The following is a 26,257-nucleotide window of genomic DNA, read 5'->3' on the forward strand; positions in this document are numbered from 1 at the left end:
CACTGTGTGTGTATATATATATATATATATATATATATATATAAACACACACATCTTTATCCCTCACTGTTTTTTTCCACTTCCAGTTTTTAGTTACTCATGGCGGTTAGCCATACCTCCTAATTTTATGAGATGAGAAAGAAGGACATCTTCTGGCACAACGTATTTAGGTAATGGAGACTTGCAATTTATAAGCCAAAAATGATTCGCTAAATCCATATTTATTTTTTTCAAAAAGTACTTTTCCTTTATACCTGCTTTTTAAATTAGCAAGTGATAATTAAGCAATAGAATGAAGATTTCAGTCTAGAATAATGTGTTTTTGGTGGTTAAATGGTACATTTTCTAGGATATTTGTACATCAGAACAAAAAAGAGGGACAACTAAGGAGGAAAGAGAGACAGAGGGAACAGGTTCCAAAAGAGGGATTGTCTCTCCAAATCAGTGACAGTTGGGAGCTATGGGTCAGCGAGTCCATCACCTTGTCTGATGGGCAGGTTTATGTGAAGTGACCCTGTTCCCTTTTAGATGAGAAAATGTCCTCTGACTCTGACACTTGCAGCTTTTCCCGTCTTAAAATGCTCTTCTACAGTCTTGACCTTTACAAAATGGGCCTCAGATGTCTGGAATTCCATAATTATAGCTTAGCTTAGAGGCACAGAAATTGATAATGTTTGCAGAGGGCACCTAAAAGGTTTCTAACCTCATCTTCCGCGAGTTAGACAGAAACTAAGGTGCACTTATATGGGTTTTATCGTATTTATCTGTAGTAGAGAGAGCATTTTTATTCCTGTAATGCAGTTTTAAACAAGTCTTCCTCTGATTAGCTTTTGAAAAACTGTACCAGTCCATTTACTGTGAATCTGGAGCTCAGTTGACTAAAGTATGGAGTAAGATAAAGAAACATCAAATCATGTAAAGAAGCTGGTTTATTTTTTTAAACTCTCCTGCGTGTGATTGGATGTTAGAAGAGAAAAAAAAAATCCAATATATATCATTGACTAAAAATCCCTACTTTTAATCTCAGATTTCTCCAAATCTCAAAATTCCTTTTGTTTGCTGCTGTGATTTTTCTTCCTGTTAGAAGGTGACTACATTCTCTCTATGGTGTCACTGTACATAGGAATGTAGCCACCCTCTCTTGCTCGTTCCTGAGATGGACTATGGGATATGTAGTGTGCATAGAGCAGTGTACTTGGCTGCAAATAACGTGCACTGCTCACAGGGCTGTGGATAAGGGGGTGCCACCAGTCCTCCTGTATGGGGCCCAGGCCAGCAGAGGGGCCCAGGCAGCTGGGTGAATTGGATAAGCATAGGGAGAGTGATCAGCACGGCGGGGGGGGGGGGCAATTACTGGAACCGATCCCTTGTATGGCTCTCTCTGTAGCAGCTGAAAGCCAGGGAGAGGGAATAAGCTAGCTCTCAGCTGCTGCAGGGAGGACCATACAGGGAAACAGTTCCAGTAATTGGCCCACCCTGGTGCACCCATCACCTTCCCTGTACACCATAAATTTCCCCCTGCTGCCCCACCCCTGTAATGTTTCTGGCTTTTTTTTTTATTTTTTGGCTTCTTTCCTTTCATTCCCATCAGCTGCATACAATAGGATCCTTCAGGATGGAGAGTGGGGGAAGGGTCTGGTAAATATGTCACATTTACCAGCCCATTCCTTTCCTGAATGAACACAATGAGTGATTGGTACCAATCAATCACTGTGTTCATTCATAATTGAAGCCTAGTAAACTGTGTTTTTTGGGGGGAATGGGGGGGAGGGCTTGTCAGGTGAGCTGTATGGGGCCCCGTGGTTTGGCGGGACCCTGTCAGGTTGGATGTATGGGGCCCCATGATTTCTAATAGCAGCCCTGACTGCTCATTCCAAATAAATGGAAGTGAGAGGAAAAGGAGAGGTTCAGGAGCTCACATAGGATGTTACAAGGGAGCAAAAAACCACAGTAATAAACTTTCATGAAAAATAGATTACAGGGCTGTTAAAATGGCTCTAAAAGCTCAAGGCTTTTTACCTCCATGCATTCTACGAATGAAAGTAAAAAAACCTTCTCTGTACAGCATACCTCCCAGCCCCCCCCCCCCCAATACTCACCTAAGCCCTTTCTCGATCCAGCGATGTACATTGGAGGCTATCCCAAAACTCCCTCTCCTCATTGGCTGAGACAGAAGCAGGAGTCATTGGCTCCCACTGCTGTCAATCACAGTCAGTGAGCCAATAAGGAGAGGGGGGCGGGGCTGAGCCATGGCTCCGTGTGTGAATGGACACACGGAGCAGCAGGTGCTCCCATCACAAGCTGCTTGCTGTGGGGAGCACCTGACAGGAGGGAAGGGCCAGCAGCGCTGGCGAGGAACCTGAGAAGAGGAGGATCTGGGCTGCTCTGTGCAAAACCACTACACAGAGCAGGTAAGTATAGACATGCTTGTTATTTTTTCTTAAAATGCATGAAGGTAAAAAACCTTTCTGTGTGCAGCAGTGCCCCCAGCCCCCTCAATACTTACCTGAGCCTCATCGCAATCCAGCTATGTGAATGACAGCCTTTCAGCCAGTGAGGAGAGAGGGGCGGGGCCAAGTCACAGCTCCCTGTGTGAATGGACACATGGAGCAGCAGGTGTCCCCATAGCAAGGTGCTTGCTGTGGGGGCACCCAACAGGAGGGAGGAGCCAGGAGAGCCGATGGGGGACCCCAGAAGAGGAGGATCCAGGCTCCTCTGTGCAAAACCACTACACACAGCAGGTAAGTATAGACATGTTTGTTATTTTCCACAAAAAAAAAATGAACCTTTAGAATCACTTTAATTAGTTAATGTTTATGGATTATATTAGAAGAATAGGGATATCTTTAGACATGTGCATGTCAGAAATTTTCATTTCATTTTGGATGCATTCCTTCATTGAAGAATTTTGTTTCGTCATATTCATTATGTGACATAAAAATGTGCAAATATCAACTTTTTATTCTACAGGGCCTCTGCTTTCAGAAAACATATAATGATCTGGGGGTTTTAGTAACTTTATTGCCAAAAATTGAACTTTTTACATGTACAGTATACGAAAAAACATTTTTTCTAGAGCTGAACTGGTTAAAGACTAGCTGCGTTAGGGGTGCCATTAAGAATAAAGCGCAGTGTGCATTTAGGTGAGTTTTTTTTCTGGGAATGTGCGCAGAAACATGCGATTCTGCATGCTTTCCTGGAACATGCAGGTGTCAATGGGACCTGAATGTTTCTCAATGGGTGTAGTTCACACCAATGCATTGCGGGTAAATGAATTTAAAAAAAGAAGAGTAGGCTGCATTTTTGTGCCAAGTAGTGAGCACATTTTTTTTATGCAAAGTAATGCATGCAAAAACACAGTGCAACGCATTGCAAAACGCATTCAAGTGCGTGTGAGGGCCAGTCCAGGATGTTTATTTCTGCATAAAAAATGCATGGAAAGTAGGTTATATGGTTTCCAACAGCATAGTTCACACCAGTGTGGTCAGTTCGGCTAGGTTCACACTTGTGCGGGTGGTGCTTCTGCGGGGCCCCCACAAATTCCGGCGGTTGCAACCTCCCACACAGCGAAATGTGGGACCTGTGGGCAGGTGCCATTAATCTTAAAGTGTTACTAAACCCACAACAGTACAATCAATCTGTATATGCAGTAAAGCGAGCTTGTTATACTCACTGTGGGACCTAAGGGGTTAATCCTCTGCATTGTGTAAAAAGGCCGTTTGATCTTCTTTTCTCTGCCCTTCCTCTTGTTCATATGTCCACTTCTTATCTCCTGATAAGACAGACTGAACCGTAGCCACATACCCATGCTCAGTTTAGTGTGTATTGCTAGAGTTTTTTTTTTTCTTAGGAAAGTACATGTGATCAGCACAGGGCCAATCAGCACTGCCCAGACAGAAGTCAGGGGTCCTGCATCTTCCTAAAGCAGAATGAAAACTCCTCCTACAAGCTTTAACCAGTGCTCTGATGAAGTCACAAGACTGCTCTAACTGCTGATGAGAAAAGGTATTTAGCATTTTATATTTACTAAAATAATTGCATTTCCATGTCCTGTGTACTGTGGGAGACCAGATATAGTGAATGCAGGGTCCGGCGAGACCAGATATAGTGAATGCACAGTCCGGGGAGACTAGATATAGTGAATGCAGGGTCCGGGGAGACTAGATATAGTGAATGCAGGGTCTTGGGAGACCAGATATAGTGAATGCAGGGTCCGGGGAGACCGGATATAGTGAATGCAGGGTCTTGGGAGACCAGATATTGTCACTGCAGGGTCAGGGGAGACCAGATATAGTGAATGCAGGGTCCGGGGAGACCAGATATAGTGAATGCGGGGTCCGGGGAGACCAGATATAGTGAATGCAGGGTCCGGGGAGACCAGATATAGTGAATGCAGGGTCCTGGGAGACCAGATATAGTGAATGCGGGGTCCGGGGAGACCGGATATAGTGAATGCGGGGTACGTGGAGACCGGATATAGTGAATGCGGGGTCCGGGGAGACCGGATATAGTGAATGCGGGGTCCGGGGAGACCGGATATAGTGAATGCGGGGTCCGGGGAGATCGGATATAGTGAATGCGGGGTCCGGGGAGATCGGATATAGTGAATGCAGGGTCTGGGGAGACCAGATATAGTGAATGCAGGGTCCGGGGACAGCAGATATAGGGAATGCAGGGTCCGGGGAGACCGGATATAGTGAATGCAGGGTCCGGGGAGAGCAGATATAGGGAATGCAGGGTCCGGGGAGAGCAGATATAGGGAATGCAGGGTCCGGGGAGAGCAGATATAGTGAATGCAGGGTCCGGGGAGACCGGATATAGTGAATGCCGGGTCCGGGGAGACCAGATATAGTGAATGCAGGGTCCGGGGAGACCGGATATAGTGAATGCCGGGTCCGGGGAGACCAGATATAGTGAATGCAGAGTCCTGGGTTTAGTAACACTTTAATGGCACGCCGCACGCACTGGAAATCGCACCCTCACTGGGAACCTCGGTTCTTGTGCAGGCCATGATTTCCAAAGCAGTGCAGGGACTTCGTTCCTGGGTGTCACAGGGCATGGTGGTCCTTTCAAATAAATGGGATGTCATGCCTGCGCAAACTGTGGCCCGTACAGCCACCTAGATGTGATCCTAGCCTTCCAGGGAGTTCCATTTCCAGAACAAAAGGAAAAAGTAGAAAATAATGCATTTTTCCTGCACTGGGCTGTACTGAGACGTGGTAAAACTCATCAAAGAGGCACCTGAACACACCTAAAGGCACCAGTGAAAAAACAGGAATATAGACAGAAAAAAAGCATCTGGAAACGCATTAAAAATCGCATCCGGAACAGACGTGGAAGTCGTTCTTGTGGTGTGAACCAGCCCTAAAGGCAATGGTGTCATCTGTCCATTTTTCATTTCATTCTGGTGTGAACGGGCCCCTACAACGCACACGATATTGGGCCCTAAATCAATAGCCGGTGCCGTGGTAAGCAGTGACGATCTGTATTCGGTGGAGGCTCTCCTGGAGCATGCTTCCTCGCCTTCTCCTGCCTATCTTTGTCTCTGACCAATGAGCACCCAGGCTGTGTATGAGATGCCCAATGAAGTGCGAGGTGTGTCTGATGCCCCGCCCCCTGCAGTGTAGCGGAGAGGATCTATAGCGGGTAGAGGCTCTCCTGTTGTTGATCCTTGGAACATCCTTCCTTTCCCTGCCCCTCTTTGTTCCTGACCAATGAGCACCCAGGCCGTGTGTGAGATGCCCAATGAAGTGCGGGGTGTGTCTGACGCCCCGCCCCCTGCAGTGTAGCGGAGAGGATCTATAGCGGGTAGAGGCTCTACTTGTGCATCCTTCTTTTTCCCTCACCTCTTTGTTTCTGACCAATGAGAGCACAGGCTGTTTGTTGGGCGTCCAATGATGTGCGGGGTATGTCGGTGTCCACGCAGTGTAGCGGTAAGAACCTATAGCCGGTGGAAGTTCTCCGGCTGGTGCTGATGCTGGGAGCATCCTTTCTTACTCCGCCCCCTTTGCCGCTGAGCAATGAGCGCCCAGGCCGTGCGTGTGGCGCCCAATGATGTGCTGGGTGTGTCGGTGTCCCCGCCTCCCGTGCCCGCAGTGTAGCATAGAGAATGTAATGTCGGTGGAGGCTCTCCTGGTGCTGATGCTGGGAGCATCTTTCCTCTCCCCGCCCCTTCTTTCCTTGACCAATGATCGCCCAGGCCGTGCGTGTGTCGTCCAATGAAGATCGGGGTGTGTGCGGAGGCGCGCCCCCGGCGGCCGCAGTGTAGTGCGGAGTGCGGCGCTGTCGGGCGTCAGTGTCTCTATGGAAGAGATGGAGGAAGAGTTGAAGTGCCCGGTGTGCGGCTCGTTCTACCGAGAGCCCATCCTGCTGCCGTGCTCCCACAGCCTCTGCCTGGCCTGTGCCCGGAACATCCTGGTGCACACCCCGGACTCGGAGTCCCCGCAGAGCCGGCGGGCCTCGGGGCTGTCGTCGTCGGACTACGACTACCTGGACCTGGATAAGATGAGCCTGTACAGCGAGGCGGACAGCGGCTACGGCTCGTACGGGGGCTTCGCCAGCGCCCCGACCACCCCGTGCCAGAAATCCCCCAACGGGGTGCGGGTCTTCCCCCCGGCCATGCCGGCCCCGCACCTGCCCCACCACCACTCATCCGGAGCCCTCCTCCCCCCTCCCCGCCACCAGTGCCTGACCTGCCCGCAGTGTCACCGCTCCCTCCTGCTGGACGAGCGGGGGCTCCGCGGCTTCGCCAAGAACCGGGTCCTGGAGGGAGTCATCGAGCGCTACCAGCAGAGCAAGGCGGCCGCCCTCCGGTGCCAGCTGTGCGAGAAGAGCCCGAAGGAGGCCACCGTCATGTGCGAGCAATGCGACGTCTTCTACTGCGAGCCGTGCCGCCTCCGCTGCCACCCGCCCCGGGGACCGCTGGCCAAACACCGCCTGCTCCCCCCCGCCCAGGGCCGCGTCAGCCGCAGGCTCAGCCCCAGGAAGATCTCCACCTGCACCGACCACGAGCTGGAGAACCACTCCATGTACTGCGTGCAGTGCAAGACCCCCGTGTGCTACCAGTGCCTGGAGGAGGGCCGGCACCACAGCCACGAGGTCAAGGCGCTGGGGGCCATGTGGAAGCTGCACAAGGTGAGGGGGGGGTGGGGGGCAAGGGGAGGGGCCATGTGGAAGCTGCACAAGGGGAGGGGAGGGGCCATGTGGAAGCTGCACAAGGGGAGGGGAGGGGCCATGTGGAAGCTGCACAAGGTGAGGGGGGATAAGGGGAGGGGCCATGTGGAAGCTGGACAAGGGGAGGGGCCATGTGGAAGCTGCACAAGGGGAGGAGCCATGTGAAAGCTGCACAAGGGGAGGAGCTATGTGGAAGCTGTACAAGGTGAGGGGGGACAAGGGGAGGGGCCATGTGGAAGCTGCACAAGGTGAGGGGGGGCATATTGAAGCTGCACAAGGTATAGGGGGGCAAATTGAGGTGGGGGGCATGTGGAAGCTGCACAAGAGGGGGGGATAGGGGGAGGGGCCAAGGTGGGGGAGGGCATGTGGAAGCTGCACAAGGTAATAAGATGGAAGTGGAAGCTGTACAGGGGGAGGGGCCAAGGTGAGGGGGGGTGGAAGCTGTACAGGGGGAGGGGCCAAGGGGGGGTGGAAGCTGTACAGGGGGAGGGGCCAAGGGGGGGTGGAAGCTGCACAAGGTAAGGGGGGGTGACAAGATTAGGGGGCATGTGGAAGCTGCACAGGGGGAGGGGCCAAGGTGGGGGAGCATGTAGAAGCAGAGGTGGGGATGCGCAAGATGAGGGGGTAGGGGGATAGGGAAGATGGAAAGGGTGGAGGGGGGGCATAGGGAAGCTGCACAAGGTGTGTGGGAGGTGGGGGGCTGCACAGGGCAGGTGAGGGGGGATGGGTTGGTCTGGTGCCAGATTATAGAGAGGTGCCACCACACTGCACGCATCATAGTGAATAATCTGTCATTTGGTCTCAGGGTCATTGTGGGGGATGCACAGGGAGGGTGGCGGGTGATCTGGTGCCAGTGTATAGACTGTGCCCTTCATTGGGAAGGAAGGAATAGGAAGGGCGTCCATTGAGATTAGCGTGTTTCTTGGTATCAGGGACGTTATAGATGCACAAGGTGCCCGAGGGGGTAGATCTAGAACTACACCTGCTGTCAGATGTCTTTGGTGCTAGCCTGGTGCCAGGCAGGTGGACATGTGCCCATCAATGGCAGGAAAGGGCATCACTGTGAATAATCTGATTCTTGGTTTTAGTGTCCCTTTGGGATTTGCACACGGTGGGTGAGGGTAATATTAGGACTACTCTGCTGTGAGATGTTCTTTGGTGCCAGCATGGTGCCAACGTCAGTGGCAGGAAAGAGTAGGACTCTGAATATTCGGTTGCTTAGCTTCAGGGTCAATGTGGAAGTCTCACATGGTGGGTAAGGCGTAGCTTGGGTTGTACCTGTTGTGAGATGTTATCAGCTTTCTGATAGGTGCCACCTAATTTCAGGAATTGGTAGCTTTGTGAATAATCTGTTTCTTGTCTTCAGGGACCAGCACTAGGAGGGTGAGATGTTATCAGGTGTCAATGTGGTGCCAAGTTATAGACCGGAGCCACCCTATTGCCTGCACAAAGTATTGGGCTTCAGGGCCATGGTGGATGTTGCACAACGTGGATGTTGGTGAAATTAGGTGTTCATCTGCTGTGAGATGTTATCAGGTGCCAGTGCAGTGCCAGTTTATAGACAGGTACCACCCTATTGCCAGCATAGAGTACCTTTAATAATAGTTCTTCTGCTTTATGGTGTTGAAGCTGCACAAGGTGAGTGAGGGATATTTTAGAAATACGTGGCTGTGAGGCACCATATGGTGGCCACGTGGTGCAAATATACAGGTGGCAACTTATTGCCAGGACAGGGCGCCCCTGTGTACCTTTTTTTGTCTTTAAGGGAGTGAAGTTTTGGCACAAAGTGGACGGAGGATTAAATGCACCATTTAAAAGACTTTACCCCAAGTGATGCAAATGTAGACTTACTGTGTCAGGTGCCACAATGGAGCCAGAATAGTGCCCCCTTGAATGACATTTCTTGTCTGTGGGGACAGAGTAAATAGTTCACAAATAACCGGTGTATTGTTACTTGTGGTACCTGGGAATACGTTGCGTCTTCACTGTGAGTGATTGTGAATTGTGATTGATCTGGCATACTGCCAATGTACCCTATAAATGCCAATGTGCACCACATGGCCATACGTTTTGGACACCTAGATAAACTTGTTGAACATCCCATTACAAAACCATGGACATTACTACGGAGTTGTTCCCTTCCTCCCTTTGCTGCTGGAATAGCCTCCACAGTCTTCGGGGAAGGCTTTCCACAAGATTTTGTAGGGTACCTGTGACAATCAGTGCCCATTCTTCTTAAAGAGTCAAGGAATAACATTGGAGGAGAAAATCTGATGGTGTTCCAAAGGTGCTAAGCGTTGGGTTGAGTGCTGACCTTGTTGACCTCAACACCAATTGCCAGCCAGGTCTTCTCCAACATCCCTACTTGATCTCACAAACGTTCTTTTGGCTGATAAATTTCCACAGAAACACTGCAAAATTATGTGGAAAGCCTTCCTAGAAGAGTGTTATATCTGTAAATGAGGACTAAAAAAAGTCAAGAACTGGTATTGGGGGGAAAGATCTGGTGGTGTTCCGGTTCATCCCAAAGGTGTTGTGGTTAGGTTGAGTGGTGGACTTGTTGACCTCAACATCAAATGTTAGCCAGGTCTTACATAGTTACATAGTTAGTCTGGCTGAAAAAAGACAAAAGTCCATTCAGTTCAACCATAGAAAAAAAAAAGTTATAATCCTACACCCACAGTTCATCCAGAGGAAGGCAAAAAAAAACCCAGCAAAGCACGATCCAATTTGCTCCTGCAGGGAAAAAAATTCCTTCCTGATACCCTGAGAGGCAATCGGATATTCCCTGGATCAACTTTACCTATAAATGTTATATCCAGTTATATTCTGTGTATCTAGGAAAGAATCCAGGACTTTTGAAGCAATCCACTGAGCTGGCCACAACCAACTCTTGAGGGAGTCTATTCCACATTTTCACAGCTCTCACTGTGAAGAAACCTTTCCGTGTTTGGAGATTACATTTCTTTTCATCCAGAAATAAAGAGCCCCCCTTGTCCTCTGTGATGACCTCATGGTGAATAGCTCTACACCAAGTTCACTATATGAACCACTGATGTATTTATACATGGAGATCATATCCCCCCTTATGAATTATACATGGAGAACATATCCCCCCTTATGTATTATATATGGAGATCACATCCCCCCTTACGTATTATACATGGAGATCATATCCCCCCTTATGTATTATGCATGGTGATCATATCCCCCCTTATGTATTATACATGGAGATCATATCCCCCCTTATGTATTATACATGGAGATCATATCCCCCCTTATGTATTATACATGGAGATCATATCCCCCTTATGTATTATACATGGAGATCATATCCCCCCTTATGTATTATACATGGAGATCATATCCCCCCCTTATGTATTATACATAGTGATCATATCCTCCCCTTATGTATTATACATAGTGATCATATCCCCCCCTTATGTATTATACATGGTGATCATATCCCCCTTATGTATTATACATAGTGATCATATCCTCCCCTTATGTATTATACATGGAGATCATATCCCCCTTATGTATTATACATGGAGATCATATCCCCCCCTTATGTATTATACATGGAGATCATATCCCCCCTTATGTATTATACATGGTGATCATATCCCCCCTTATGTATTATACATGGAGATCATATCCCCCCTTATGTATTATACATGGTGATCATATCCCCCCTTATGTATTATACATGGAGATCATATCCCCCCTTATGTATTATACATGGAGATCATATCCCCCCTTATGTATTATACATGGTGATCATATCCCCCCCTTATGTATTATACATGGAGATCATATCCCCCCTTATGTATTATACATGTTGATCATGTCCCCCCCCTTATGTATTATACATGGTGATCATATCCCTCCTTATGTAGCATACATGGTGATCATACCCCCCCCCTTATGTATTATACATGGAGATCATATCCCCCCTTATGTATTATACATGGAGATCATATCCCCCCTTATGTATTATACATGGAGATCATATCCCCCTTATGTATTATACATGGAGATCATATCCCCCCTTATGTATTATACATGGTGATCATATCCCCCCTTATGTATTATACATGGAGATCATATCCCCCCTTATGTATTATACATGGAGATCATATCCCCCTTATGTATTATACATGGTGATCATATCCCCCTTATGTATTATACATGGTGATCATATCCCCCTTATGTATTATACATGGAGATCATATCCCCCCTTATGTATTATACATGGAGATCATATCCCCCCTTATGTATTATACATGGTGATCATATCCTCCCCTTATGTATTATACATGGAGATCATATCCCCCTTATGTATTATACATGGAGATCATATCCCCCCCTTATGTATTATACATGGAGATCATATCCCCCCCTTATGTATTATACATGGTGATCATATCCCCCCTTATGTATTATACATGGTGATCATATCCCCCTTATGTATTATACATGGAGATCATATCCCCCCTTATGTAATATACATGGAGATCATATCCCCCCTTATGTATTATACATGGAGATCATATCCCCCCCTTATGTATTATACATGGTGATCATATCCCCCTTATGTATTATACATGGAGATCATATTCCCCCTTATGTATTATACATGGAGATCATATCCCCCCTTATGTATTATACATGGAGATCATATCCCCCCCTTATGTATTATACATGGTGATCATATCCCCCCTTATGTATTATACATGGAGATCATATCCCCCCTTATGTATTATACATGGTTATCATATCCTCCCCTTATGTATTATACATGGAGATCATATCCCCCTTATGTATTATACATGGAGATCATATCCCCCCCTTATGTATTATACATGGAGATCATATCCCCCCTTATGTATTATACATGGAAATCATATCCCCCCTTATGTATTATACATGGAGATCATATCCCCCCTTATGTATTATACACGGAGATCATATCCCCCCCTTATGTATTATACATGGAGATCATATCCCCCCCTTATGTATTATACATGGAGATCATATCCCCCCCTTATGTATTATACATGGTGATCATATCCCCCCTTAATCTCCTCTTCTCAAGAGAGAATGAATTCAGTTCCTCTAATCTTTCCTCATAGCTGATCTCCTCCATGCCTCTTATCAGTTTGGTTGCCCTTCTCTGCACTTTCTCCAGTTCCCCAATGTTCTTTTTGTGAATTGGTGCCCAAAACTGAACTGCATATTCCAGATGAGGTATTACTAATGATTTGTACCGGGGGAATGATATCTCTCTGGAGTCTTCTAATACAACATCCCTACCTGACTTCACAAATGCTCTTTTTTTGCTGGATGGGCACAGATTCCTCTAGACACACTCCAAAAGTATGTGGAAAGCCTTCTTAGAAGAGTGGAGACTATTATATCCACAAAGGGAGGCCAGCTACACATTGTCAGGTGTCCACAAAGGTTTGATCATATAATGTAAAACTGGCAATACATTAGTAGAATTTCATTTGAAAATTTTCATTTGAAGAATGTGTCTTCGAATTTATAATCATTTGTTGGCCCACTGTTTTAACGGATGCTAATAAATACAAGTATTTTATAGTTTATTCTTGTTTTGTTCTTTTGTACAGTGCCTTAAAACTCCCTATTTTTGGAGGTTTCTCCATTTTTGCATTCCAAATTTATAATCATTAGAGGGGTCAAATTGATGTTCCTCTTTGACCGCAGTGACAAGAGAATTTGAACGAGCAGGACAGAAAATTTTCCTCGAAGAAACACATTTATAACAGAAAGGTTGTTTTTATCTGGGAAAGTTCATTAATTCCTATATTGAATGTTAAAAGCAAATTTTTTTAGAGTACTTTCAAGTCATTGAACGTACTGAAGAACATTTGGGGGAACGTTCCTTCGAAAATCTACTAGTGTATGACCAGCCTAAGTTGGATTTTTGTTTGTTTAGGCCTAAGCAGATTTTACAACTAACTGCAATCAGGTCAATCCGTTTCCTCAATGCTGATTGAAATATATTTTTGTTTTTGATATCATTCAACTCAGACTTTTATTGTATGGTATGATTGCACTGTGTGTGGCCAGCGTAAGAGGAATTTGAAGCTGTCATGATTTCTAAAGCAGCGAGCCACCATCAACAGGATTTTTTACAGTGGCCACCCATGGGCTTTCCTGGGTAAAAAGCTAGTTGCGTGGTTGTCATGCAAATCCAATGCCATCAATAGCTTCTGAGTTATTGATCAGGAACAAGTACATAGATTGTGAGTTCTGACTTTACTGGCCGCATACTTGTGGGGCAGAATGTGTTGAACCCAGAGTGAGCCAGGCAACAACCATGTCCAGCACAATGGTCAACTGCTTATTGCTCTACGGCCTGTGGGGCAGAAGGTGTTGAACCCAGAGTGAGCCAGGCAATAACCATGTCCAGCACAATGGCCAACTGCTTCTTGCTCTAGGGCCGTTGGGGCAGAAGGTGTTGAAGCCAGAGCCAGCTAGGCAACAACCATGTCCAGCACAATGGCCAACTGCTTGTTGCTCTACGGCCTGTGGGGCAGAAGGTGTTGAACCCAGAGCGAGCCAGGCAATAACCATGTCCAGCACAATAGCCAACTGCTTATTGCTCTACGGCTGTTGGGGAAGAAGGTGTTGAAGCCACAGCCAGCTAGGCAACAACCATGTCCAGCAAAATGGCCAACTGCTTATTGCTCTACGGCCTGTGGGGCAGAAGGTGTTGAAGCCAGAGCCAGCCAGGCAACAACCATGTCCAGCACAATAGCCGACTGCTTATTGCTCTACGGCCTGTGGGGCAGAAGGTGTTGAAGCCAGAGCCAGCCAGGCAACAACCATGTCCAGCACAATAGCCAACTGCTTATTGCTCTAAGGCTGTTGGGGCAGAAGGTGTTGAAGCCAGAGCCAGCTAGGCAACAACCATGTCCAGCACAATAGCCAACTGCTTATTGCTCTACGGCCGTTGGGGCAGAACGTGTTGAAGCCAGAGCCAGCCAGGCAACAACCATGTCCAGCACAATGGCCACCTGCTTATTGCTCTCAGTACTTTGTTTTTTTATATGTTTTTTAATGTATCTAATGTTGAAATACCATGAACCTGTTTGTTATTGACACATCATAATGAAGGTTGTACGGAGGAGTTGATGAGCAGGGACACATTAGACGAGGATACTGTTAGCTGGAGGAATTCGGCAAGTCTTGATGAGAACTCCGGGATTGTTGAGGTGTCAGGAGGTCTCTGTATGAATTTTTCATGTTGGAGCGCAGCATCAAGCAATAGATATGTAATAAAAGGAAGGTTAGAGAATGGTGAGAGAATCAGACATACCTTCATTGATTCTTTTTTCCTTGGGGAGTGCGGATGAAACCATCATGGATTGTCACATGCTAATGCTAGCTGTAGACCTCAAAGGGCAGGTGGGGGTTCTGTTTGGGTGGAACTCTGGTGAGCATAAAAAATGACATGTTAATGTCTGTCAATGGCATCAGCACAGCTATATTTGTTTTTCTGATTTCCCATGTACCAGTTTGATTACCTGTTGATATAACCTACCAGTAGATTTGTTATTTTTCATTTCCTGTCCAACAAATGTGACAGTTACAGAGCTTGGGGCAAACCGTGTAATGAGGGTGCTTACAACAGTCAGCTTTTCTTCATGGAATAAAACCTTTTTTTTTTAAAAGGTCAAAAAACTTTTAGCTGGAGTTGGGCTTTAAAGCGAAACTAAATCCATCAATTTAATGGTTTCAAAGAACAGTTACATTCCTGCCATGCCGGAAATGCTGTCACATTTGCTGGTGATCTCAACTAAACTGTCAAACCATCTAAAGGCTGGTGTCGTACGTGATCACATGTGCAGCACCATGGCAGTTGCAGATCAAACAGAGGCCAAGATGGCAGCTTCCTTGGCAGAAAAGGATAGGAGGGTTTAGTTCCACCTTTACTTAACAGTTTTCCAAAACAATTATATTCAAGGCATGTCGTGATTTATCAATGTCACAGTTTCTTGTGCTCTCAGCTGAACTGTCAAACCATCAAATAGGTGGTGTCATAACTGATCACATGCGCAGATCAAATAGAGGCTAAGTTGGAAGCTTCCTTGGCTGTAAATGGTTGGAGGGTTTAGTTCCGCTTTTAGTTTTTCACTTGCTTAAAGTGTTACTAAACCCACAACAGTGAAATCAGTCTGTATATGCAGTAAAGCATGCTTGTTATACTCACTGTGGAACCTAAGGGGTTAATCCTCCACATGGTGTAAAAAGGCCGTTTGATCCTCTTTTGTCTGCCCCTGCTCTTGTTCATATGTCCACATCTTATATCCTGATAAGACAGACTGAACCGTAGCCACATGCACATGCTCAGTTTAGTGTGTATTGCTAGAGAGTTTTTTTTTCTTGGGAGAGTGCACGTGATCAGCACAGGGCCAATCAGCTTTGTACGTCAGTGTTAGGATTTTAAATTTGATCCGTTGCGCAATCGGAAGCCAGTGGAGGGATTGGCAGAGGGGGGTGGCGGAAATGGAGATATAAAGCTATAAGCTTTAATCAGTGCTCTGCTGGACACTGATAGAAGTCACAAGACTGCTCTAACTGCTGATGAGAAAAGGTATTCAGCAGTTTATATTTACTAATATAATTGCATTTCTGTGTATTGTGGGAGACCAGATATAGTGAATGCAGGGTCCGGGGAGACCGGATATAGTGAATGCAGGGTCCGGGGAAACCGGATTTAGTGAATTCAGGGTCCGGGGAGACCAGATATAGTGAATGCAGGGTCCAGGGAGACCAGATATAGTGAATGCAGGGTCCAGGGAGACCAGATATAGTGAATGCAGGGTCCGGGGAGACCAGATATAGTGAATGCAGGGTCCGGGGAGACCAGATATAGTGAATGCAGGGTCCGGGGAGACCAGATATAGTGAATGCAGGGTCCGGGGAGACCAGATATAGTGAATGCAGGGTCCGGGGAGACCAGATATAGTGAATGCAGGGTCCGGGAGACTAGATATAGTGAATGCAGGGTCCGGGGAGACCGGATATAGTGAATGCAGGGTCCGGGGAGACCGGATATAGTGAATGCAGGGTCCAGGGAGACCGGATATAGTGAATGCAGGGTCCAAGGAGACCGGATATAGTGAATGCAGGGTTTGGGGTTTAGCAACACTTTGTTGGTATCAGTCCGAGGACTAGTGCCCCATTGCTGATATCAGTGGGAAGAATAGTGCCTCATTGCTGGTGTCAGTGGGAGGAATAGCTTCCCATTGTTGGTATCAGTCGGAGGAATAGTACCCCATGGATGCTGTCAGTGGGAGGAATAGCGCCCCACCGTTGGTATCAGTCGGAGGACTAGTGACCCATTTTTGGTATCAGTCGGAGGAATAGTACCCCATGGTTGATGTCAGTGGGAAGAATAGCGCCCCATTGCTGTTGTCAGTGGGAGGAATAGCTTCCCATTGTTGGTATCAGTGGGCTGACTAGTGCCCCATTGTTGGTATCAGTTGGAGGACTAGTGCCCCATTGTTGGTATCAGTCTGAGGAATAGTGCCTCATTGCTGGTATCAGTGGGAGGAATGGTGCTCAATTGTTGGTTTCAGTGGAAGGAATGATTCCCCACTGTTGGTGTCAATGGGGGGAATAGTGCCTCAAGAGCCAGATAAAGGCAAGCTAAGGGATGCATCTGGCCCCTGAGCCACAGTTTGGAGACCACAGGTTTAGTGGATTGAAATTTCGGGATTATTAGGCTCAGGGGAACAATGCAGGGATTTTATAGTTCAGGGGTGTTCATTTAGCAGGCTATAAAGGTTAAGGCTTTACTTAATACCCTGGAGCTTTAACATAGAATGCACAAAAAAGGTAGACTCAAGCTTTAATCATAGCTTCTGCACTGCTGTTGCATTGGGATTTGCATGGGTGAGCGAAGTCATTTGGTATATTCCTATTGGCAGCAACAGCAGAATGTCATTGTCCCTGTGGTTCAGGGGCTGACACATACACGGCCCTCCTCCACATGCCATCATCCAGGGAATAGACAGATCTCACACCAGGGAAGGCCGTTATATAATCAGTCATCTCTCCGACTCGCTCTCACTCCATCATCTGCACTGAGATTCTCCGCATTAAAGGCTGCAAGGCTACCCAGTCATTGAGCGTATTTTGAACATTTACACATGGGAGGCACAAGGCAGCGATCACTCCCCTTCTGCCATTCTGCATCAGATACCCGGGCTCTTCCTCTCATTTTCCAAATAACCGTGTATGTGTGACGATCTCCATAAAAGATAACACATAGGCGCATTACAAAAAAAAATAAATTACTGAGCCGTTCCATCCACCCTCCCCCCGGGGCGCCAAGAAAATTCATTCCTAGGTGATAATTGAAAACTGCCCTCCCCCTGCGTTCAGTATGGATTCTCAGTGAGATCAATGATCAGATCTTGTAGTCCAGCTAATGAATCTATTTTTCTCTGTTTAGAGAAAGAAATATTTCTATTTGAGGATGCGTAGACTGTGCGTTCTGTTACAACCACAATATTTTATTAGTGTATAGTTTTATTATCTATTGTTCTTGTTTTTTATGAAGCTGCATTTTCAGTTTTTGTTCATTGGGTTTTATTATAGCAGTGAGACGATTTTCTATGCCTGCTGAACGACTTACAGGGCTGTTCTGATATGTAAGGAGGAACCGTATATCTCCCCCCATAGAGCTCTTTGTTAGTTACTGTAAACCTAATGGTGACCATTTGTGCAAGACAGGGTGGATAAAAATCAATGATTTTTTTTAAAAAGTAAATTGATGACTTCTCCATCACGATCAATAACGCAACCATCAGTCCCTCCCCTCATGCCAGGGTACAAGGTGTAATGCTGGACTCCCATCTATCCTTTCAGCCTCAAATCCAATCACTGTCCAAATCTTGTAGATTTCACCTCCGCAACATCTCCAAGATACACCCTTTCTTAATCTCTTAAACTACTAAGCAGGGTAGATAAAAATCAATGATTTTTTTTAAAAAAATCAAAAAAATCGGATTTTTTTTAATTTAAACCGGATTTTTTTTATTTAAATCGGATTTTTTTTGAATAAAATGCTTTTTGAGGAAAATATATTACCATCCAAAGGTTATTCCATCATGAAATAAAGATTCGTTTTTTAATTATGAAGAATAAGACTGTATATGTTTAATTGTTTTGGTAAATAAATTCCATGAATCCATTCACAATGTCATGCTCTTCCAGAGGTTTTTGTAAGATTATTGGGCAGTTTCTCTGCCTACAAGATATTATCACAGATGTTGGTTTACTTTTGCAGTTCTCAAAACTGAATTTGACTCAGCGGAGATCACATGCCTCTTCTTCACAGCAAAAATGTTATAACATGAACAGAGTTAAGAAAAAGACCTTCATCCTAACTTCTACAAACCTATGAATACAGAATCAACCCCTTCAGGGCTAAGGTGCAAGAAGTTCAGTGAATAGAATAGAAACAATATTTTTCTGATTGTTTGGAGTGGAATAGATCTGCACAAGAAGAAAGTGAAACTAAGTGTGAGGAGGAAGGGGCTGACAGTCTAAGGTTCTTAAAATATATAGATTTTGTTTAGCCAAATTAGGTAACAAACATGGATGTTTAAGCAAATCACATATGCTGGAATGTTATTGTTTCAGATGAATAAATCTATTTAAATTGTTATTATTAAGGTAATTATTATTATTATTATACAGTATTTATAAAGCGCCAATAGTTCGCTCAGCGCTGTACATTACAAAGGGGGACAGAACATGTGACAGAACAATACCAATACAATGCAAAACATGAGGGGATCAAGGGCCCTGCTCTTTCGAGCTTACAATCTAGGAGGGAGGGAGTGGTGGCACAGGAGGAGATAGCTGTGGGGGATGGAGCGGTAGGAAGAGTGGAGGAGGTCGGCAAGTTAGCAGGGGGTGGGGTAGGCTTCCCTGAAGAGATGGGTTTTCAGGGTGCGCCTAAAGGAGAGGAGAGTAGGTGATAATCTGATGGGTTGGGGCAGGGAGTTCCAGAGGATGGGTGACACCCTGGAGAAGTCCTGGAGGCGGGCATGGGAGGAGGAGACCAGGGAACTAGAGAGAAGGAGGTCTTGTGAGGAGCGGAGTGTGCGTGTTGGGTGGTACTTGGATATTAGGTCAGTGATGTAGTTCGGGGCAGTATGGTGGACAGCTTTGTACGTCAGCGTTAGGATTTTGAATTTGATCCGTTGCGCAATCGGAAGCCAGTGGAGGGATTGGCAGAGGGGGGTGGCGGAGACAGTGCGGTTGGAAAGGTGAATGAGTCTGGCAGCCGTGTTCAGGATGGACTGAAGAGGGGATAGCCAGCGGCGAGGCAGGCCAGTGAGGAGGGAGTTGCAGTAGTCGAGTCGTGATATGATGAGGGAGTGGATGAGCTGTTTAGTGGTTTCTGGAGTTAGGAACGTGCGGATTTTGGCGATGTTGCGGAGGTGGAGTCTGCACGAGTTTGTTAAAGATTGGACTTGGGGCTGGAAGGATAGGTTGGAGTCCAGAATGACACCCAGTACTCTGGCCTGCAGGGCGGGTTTGATGGTAGCGTTGTTGGACATGATGGAGAAGTCAATGGGGGGTGGTGTCCGGGCTGGGGGGAAGACAAGAAACTCGGTTTTGGAGAGGTTCAATTTAAGGAAGTGGAGCGACATCCAGTCTGATATGTCGCTCAGTAGGTGTGTGATTCAGGCTGAGACCAAGGGGGTGAGGTGGGGGGTTGAGAGATAGATTTGTGTGTCGTCGGCATAGAGGTGGTAGTTGAAGCCGTGAGAGTGTATGAGTTGGCCAAGGGAGGAGGTATAGATGGAGAAGAGAAGGGGCCCGAGGACAGAGCCTTGAGGGACCCCAACAGAGAGGGGGAGTGAGGGGGAGGTGGTAGCATTATAGGTAACGCTGAAGGAGCGTTGTGACAGGTAGGATGAGAGCCAGGAGAGAGCAGAATCTCTGAGGCCGAGGGAGTGTAGTTTTTTGAGGAGAAGGGGGTGGTCGACTGTGTCGAAGGCCGCAGAGAGGTCGAGGAGTAGGAGCACTGAATAGTGGCCATTAGCTTTGGCGGTTAGCAGGTCGTTGGAGAGTTTGAGTAAGGCAGTTTCGGTGGAGTGTAGGGGACGGAAGCCGGACTGTAGGGGATCGAGGAGGTTGTTGTCGTTGAGGTGAGAGCATAGGCGGGTGTAGACTAGGCGCTCGAGGAGTTTAGATGTAAATGGGAGCAGGGAGATGGGTCTGAGGTTGTTCGGGTCATTGGGGTCCAGGGAGGGCTTTTTAAGTATGGGGGTGATGTGTGCATGTTTCAGAGGGGAGGGGAAAGTGCCTGAGGAGAGGGAGAGATTGAAGATGTGGGTGAGGGAGCATAGGATGAAGGAGGAGGAAGGTCGTAGGAGTTGTGAGGGGATAGGGTCGAGGGGGCAGGTGGTGAGGCGGGCATCAGAGAGGATCTTGGAGACTTCCTCGATGGTAGTAAGGTCAAAGGTGTGGAGTGTTGGGGGAGCTTCAGTATGAGGAATGTAGGGTGGGGTGGAAGAGGAGGTCAGAGCAGTGGTGGGGCTGTGGGAGAGGGGTGATGAGGGGGTAGCTGAGTGAGGGTGAAGGGGGTTGGAGAGAGTTTGAGCAGTGACGAAGTCCCTGCGGGTTATGTCGAGGGGGAGGGGGGATGAGGGGGTAACTGTGTGAGAGGGGACGGGTTGAGAGGGCGTGTGAGTTGCGGCAATGTCCTTGCGAATTGTGTCAATTTTGTTTTTGAAGTGATTGGCAATCTCAAGGGCAGTGAGTGAGGTGCTGGGTGGAGGTGGGGGTGGAGAGAGTAGAGAGTTGAAGGCAGAGAAGAGTCGGCGAGGATTGGAGGAGAGGGCCTTGATGAGGGTCAAGAAGTAGGCCTGTTTGGCAGCATGGAGGGAGGAGGTGTAGGTGCGGAAGGCAGATTTGTAGCGGGTGAAGGCTTGTTGGGATTTGGTTTTGCGCCATAGTCGCTCCAGGGCACGACTGTGTCGTTTGAGGGTTTTGGTGTGATCAGTCTGCCAGGGCTGGAGCGGTCGGGGTCTGATGTTGCGTGTGGTTAAAGGCGCTAGTGAGTCAAGGGCTGTTGAGAGCGCATTGTTGTAGGCGGTCAAAGCCAAGTCGGGGCAGGACAGGGGGAGGATGCGGTCGTGGAGTTGATCAGCTGCAGAGTGGAGGGAGGCAGGGTTAAGGTTGCGGAGGTTACGGCTGGTAGTAGTGTGACATTTGGAGGGGTAGGCGTTGGAGGACGAGGAGATAGAGAAGGTGATCAGGTTGTGGTCAGAGAGAGGGAAGGGGGTGTTAGTGAGGTTGTGGGGAGCGCAGCGGTTGGAGAAGACAAGGTCCAGGATATTTCCGTCGGAGTGGGTGGTGGATTGTATGCACTGTGCAAGTGCAAAGGAGGAGGTTAGGTGGAGGAGACGGGCTGTGTCCGGGTTGTCGAGGTTGACAGGGATGTTGAAATCCCCAAGAATTATGGTGGGTAGCTCAGAGGAGAGGAAGAAGGGTAGCCAGGAGGAGAAGTCATCCAGGAAGCGTGGTATGGATCCAGGAGGCCGGTATATCACAGCAATCTTCAGGGGGGTTGGGGAGAATAGTCGGAGGCAGTGGGCCTCGAAGGAGGAGAAGGATAGGGAGGGGGGGTTTGGGAGGACTTGGAAGGTGCTCTGCGGTGACAGGAGCAGACCAACCCCACCACCTTTACGACCGTTAGGTCTGGGTGAGTGGGTCCAGGTGAGACCTCCATAGGAGAGTGCAGCAGGGGAGGTAGAGTCAGTGGGCTGGATCCAGGTTTCCGTGATCGCTAGGAGGTTGAGGGAGCGGGAAACAAAGAGGTCGTGGATGGCGGTAAGCTTGTTGCACACCGAACGGGCGTTCAGGAGTGCACATGAAAAGGGGGGGGAGATTTTAGGGAGCAGGGGGACAGATACTAAGTTGTGGGGGTTGCAGTAGGACGTGGAGGCGGGAGGGTGTTGAGCGGGTGAGGGAGGTGGAGGGCCAGGATTCGGGGAGATGTCCCCCGCGGCTAGGAGGAGGAGAAGGGTGAGAAAGGTGGCATGGGAGCGGGATGTGCAGGAGCGTGAGAAACTCCTAGTGGAGGTGTTGGGGTCAGTGGGAGAGCGGAGTAATAGGAGGAGGTGGTGGGTGCCATAGAGGGGTGAGGGAAGCAGTGAGGACACGATATACAAATGTTTGGGAGGGGCAGAGGGATATAGTGAATGGATTTTGGGAATAGAGGAGAGGAAAATGAGAAGGAGGAGTGGAAGAGACATTTTGGGGAGGTGAAGAGAGCAGTAGTAGGGAGATGATAGCAGTGAGGGGGAGATGTACAGGTTGTGGGGTGGAGCAGAGGGGTAAAGAAATGAGATTTGGGAACAGAGGATAGTAATATGAAGAGGAGAAGAGGGGTGTATTATATAAAGGTACACGGAGTGGGACTCAGGCATGTAAGAGGTTTCCCAGGGTGTTTGCTTGCAGTCTTCCAGCATGCAGTAGAGCTTCTTGCTGTTGTTGTGTCTTCCTGCTGCTTGGGTTCTCCTGCTTTAGTTCAACTGCTGCGTTTAACTGCTTCTTCTACGCACTCGTTCAAGCCGCACTCAATCTGAAGCAGCACCCCCATCAGACTGTGCCCCCCATCAGAGATCTCCCCCATGAGCTGATCTAAATTTATAGGGAGATGCTCAAATGAGCATTCAACTCCACCCCAATTAGAAGCTGATAAAGATCACATGAGGAGTGGGGGATGATTCTCTCAGGAAACAGACACCAGTCGTAAAACGGGTGCAGCTGAAGGTGAGAGCTGGTCAATATATACAAAAATATAAATACACCATTTGTTCTGAGTATAGCAGGAGTCAATGCGTTTTGGAGTTAAGAGTGGAGGTAGGAGAAAGGTGCAGGTAATTATTTTTCTCCTTCCTAAGTACAACAGAAAAGTTGTCCAAATATGAATGATTAACCTATTAAACTGGGGATAAAAAAACTAATATGAAAAGTTGTTATTCTAAAAATCTTCATCTACTTGTATATTAAAGTTATAGCAGCAAGAATTAGTTTTTATGTAGAAAACTAGGATTTACATCAAGCCTTACTGACTAGTGATTTAAATCATATCCACCCTGGTGCAAGATGTACAGTGCTGTGCAAAAGTTTTAGGCAGGTGTGAAAATGTTGTAAATGAAGAACGCTTTCAGAAGTAGAAGTGTTCATAATTTGTTTTTATCAGTTAACAAAATGGAAGGTAAATGGACAGAAGAGAATTCTAAACAAATCAGTATTTGTGTGACCACCCTTTTGCTTTTGAAACAGCATCAATTCTTCTGGGTACGCTTGCACAGTTTTTAAAGGGACTTGGCAGGTAGGTTGTTCCAAAAATCCCGAAGAACCGCCACAGATCTTCTGTGTATGTAGGCTGCCTCAGATCCTTCTGTCTCTTCATGTAATCCCAGACAGACTTCATGATGTTGAGATCAGGGCTCTGTGGGGGCCAAACCATCACTTCCAGGACTCCTTGTTCTTTTTAGGCTGAAGATAGTTCTTAATGACATTGGCTGTATACATTTGGGGTCGATGTTCTGCTGCAGAAACAAAATTTGGAGCCAATCACACGCCTCCCTGATGGAATGGCATGATTATTATCATTATTATACAGTATTTATATAGCCCGAAAGGGTATGCTCAGCGCTGTACAGTAGCAAGGGGGACAGAACATGAGACAAGACAGTAACAATACAATACACGAGGGGTTCGAGGGCCCTGCTCTTTCGCGCTTACAATCTAGGAGATAAGTATCTGCCTGTATTTCTCAGCATTGAGGACATCATTGATCCTGACCAAATCTCCAATTCCATTTGAAGAAATGCAGCCCCAAATTTGCAAGGAACCTCCACCATGCTTCACAGTTGTCTACAGACGCTCATTATTGTACCGCTTTCCAGCACTTTGCCAAACAACCTGCCTCCTGCTGCAGCCAGAAATTTCACATTTTGACTCGTCAGTCCAGAGCCTCTGGTGCCATTTTTCTGCACCCCCGTTCCTATGTTTTCATGCATAGTTGAGTCACTTAGCCTTGTTGCCATGTTGGATTTATGGCTTTCTGGCCACAATTTTTCCATGAAGACCCATTCTGGCCGGACTTCTCTGGACAGTAGATGTTTATGCCTGGGTCCTACTGGTTTCCACCAGCTCTGTGCTGACGGCTCTGCTGGACATCTTCTAATGTCGAAGGGAAGCAAGCATGATGTGTCTTTCATCCTCTGCATTACGTTTTCCTTTACCTTTATTTTCATCTGGTGATCCTGCCAGGGGCACATTCCCTTTATGCTTGCAACACTTATAGCTCATTTTGACTTGCACTTGGCAGGATGGTAAAAATGTGGTTGAGCCACGTTTTGATGGCCCTCCTTTAGCTGGAAAGGCAGCGAAATGGGATACTCACGTGTCACTGCTTCAGTTTTTTTCTTCATGGTCATCGCACAATTATCCCACATACCATGTTTGATGGGCAGTAGCACTGCCAAACGCAACCCACTCAAGCAAATTATTATTATTATTATACAGTATTTATAAAGTTCGCTCAGCGCTGTACATTACAAAGGGGGACAGAACATGTGACAGTACAATACCAATACAATGCAAAACATGAGGGGATCGAGGGCCCTGCTCTTTCCAGCTTACAATCTAGGAGGGAGGGTATGGTGGCACAGGAGGAGATAGCTGTGGGGGATGGAGCGGTAGGAAGAGTGGAGGAGGTCGGCAAGTTAGCAGGGGGTGGGGTAGGCTTCCCTGAAGAAATGGGTTTTCAGGGTGCGCCTAAAGGAGAGGAGAGTAGGTGATAATCTGATTGGTTGGGGCAGGGAGTTCCAGAGGATGGGTGACACCCTGGAGAAGTCCTGAAGGCGGGCATTGGAGCAGGAGACCAGGGAACTAGAGAGAAGGAGGTCTTGTGAGGAGCGGAGTGTGCGTGTTGGGTGGTACTTGGATATTAGGTCAGTGATGTAGTTCGGGGCAGTATGGTGGACAGCTTTGTACGTCAGTGTTAGGATTTTGAATTTGATCCATTGTGCAATCGGAAGCCAGTGGAGGGATTGGCAGAGGGGGGTGGTGGAAACGGAGTGGTTGGAAAGGTGAATGAGTCTGGCAGCCATATTCAGGATCAACTGAAGTGGGGATAGCCAGCGGCGAGGCAGGCCAGTGAGGAGGGAGTTGCAGTAGTCCAGTCGTGATATGATGAGGGAGTGGATGAGCTGTTTAGTGGTTTATGGGGTTAGGAACGTGCGGATTTTGGCGATGTTGCGGAGGTGGAGTCTGCACGAGTTTGTTAAAGATTGGACTTGGGGCTGGAAGGATAGGTTGGAGTCCAGAATGACACCAAGTACTCTGGCCTGCGGGGCGGGTTTGATGGTGGCGTTGTGGCAAATGAGGCTGCGCAATGCACACTGATTCAGCGCAGTGGTTCAGCATTTATGGGGTTAAAACAGTAGGTTATCCTGTTTTATCAACTCCTTGCAGCCTGACGAATACAGTTGAAATGAATTACAAGTGCTTAGCAAGTAGGTATATCACACGGAGCGTGGCACATAAACCACGATTAGATTTTTCACCATTATGCTGGAGAGGGTGTGGGAATAAGGGAACAATGGCACATATATGGAGGGAATGCCCTAAACTTCAGAAGTTCTGGCAGGAAATAATCCAATATATACAGGAGATATCAGGGACGATTATACAGAGGGACCCGTGGGTCTGGATATTTCATAACACCGAGACTTCCGTGAAACAATACAAAAATAGTGTGTTATATCACCTAATTAGTGCGGCCAAAAGTCTTATCCCCAAATCTTGGTTAGCCCAAGAGCCCCCAAAAGTAAAGGAGTGGATAAATAAGTCGAATACATATACAGGCGTACCTAGGTTAACGTAATTTTCGGTTTATGAATGAAAATCCATTGAAAATAGTGCCTCGGTTTACAAATTTTTTTCGCAATACAAAGCAAGTTTCCCCAGGATGCATTGCACCTGGGAGGTTTATAGCGCCGGC

The 26,257-nt window shown here is 47.2% G+C and overlaps 1 protein-coding gene across 4 annotated transcripts in view; it reads left to right on the plus strand.

The window, feature by feature from the left end:
• Window positions 1-6,158: 6,158 nt before the first annotated feature.
• The window catches only part of TRIM9 (tripartite motif containing 9), a 174,717-nt gene continuing 154,618 nt past the window's right edge, over window positions 6,159-26,257 (plus strand). For 2 of the 4 annotated variants that reach the window (XM_089665814.1, XM_089665817.1), the window contains exon 1: window positions 6,159-7,134. In XM_089665814.1, the coding sequence (XP_089521940.1) occupies window positions 6,304-7,134 (831 nt within the window). In that variant the 5' untranslated portion in view covers window positions 6,159-6,303. The remainder of the gene's footprint in view (window positions 7,135-26,257) is intronic. The other 2 variants (XM_089665816.1, XM_089665815.1) reach the window with 2 other exon arrangements.

Source organism: Staurois parvus, unplaced genomic scaffold (genome assembly GCF_062004578.1).
Source record: "Staurois parvus isolate SC_StPar_1 unplaced genomic scaffold, SC_StPar_1.0 ptg002360l, whole genome shotgun sequence".
Taxonomy (NCBI): Eukaryota; Metazoa; Chordata; class Amphibia; order Anura; family Ranidae; genus Staurois; species Staurois parvus.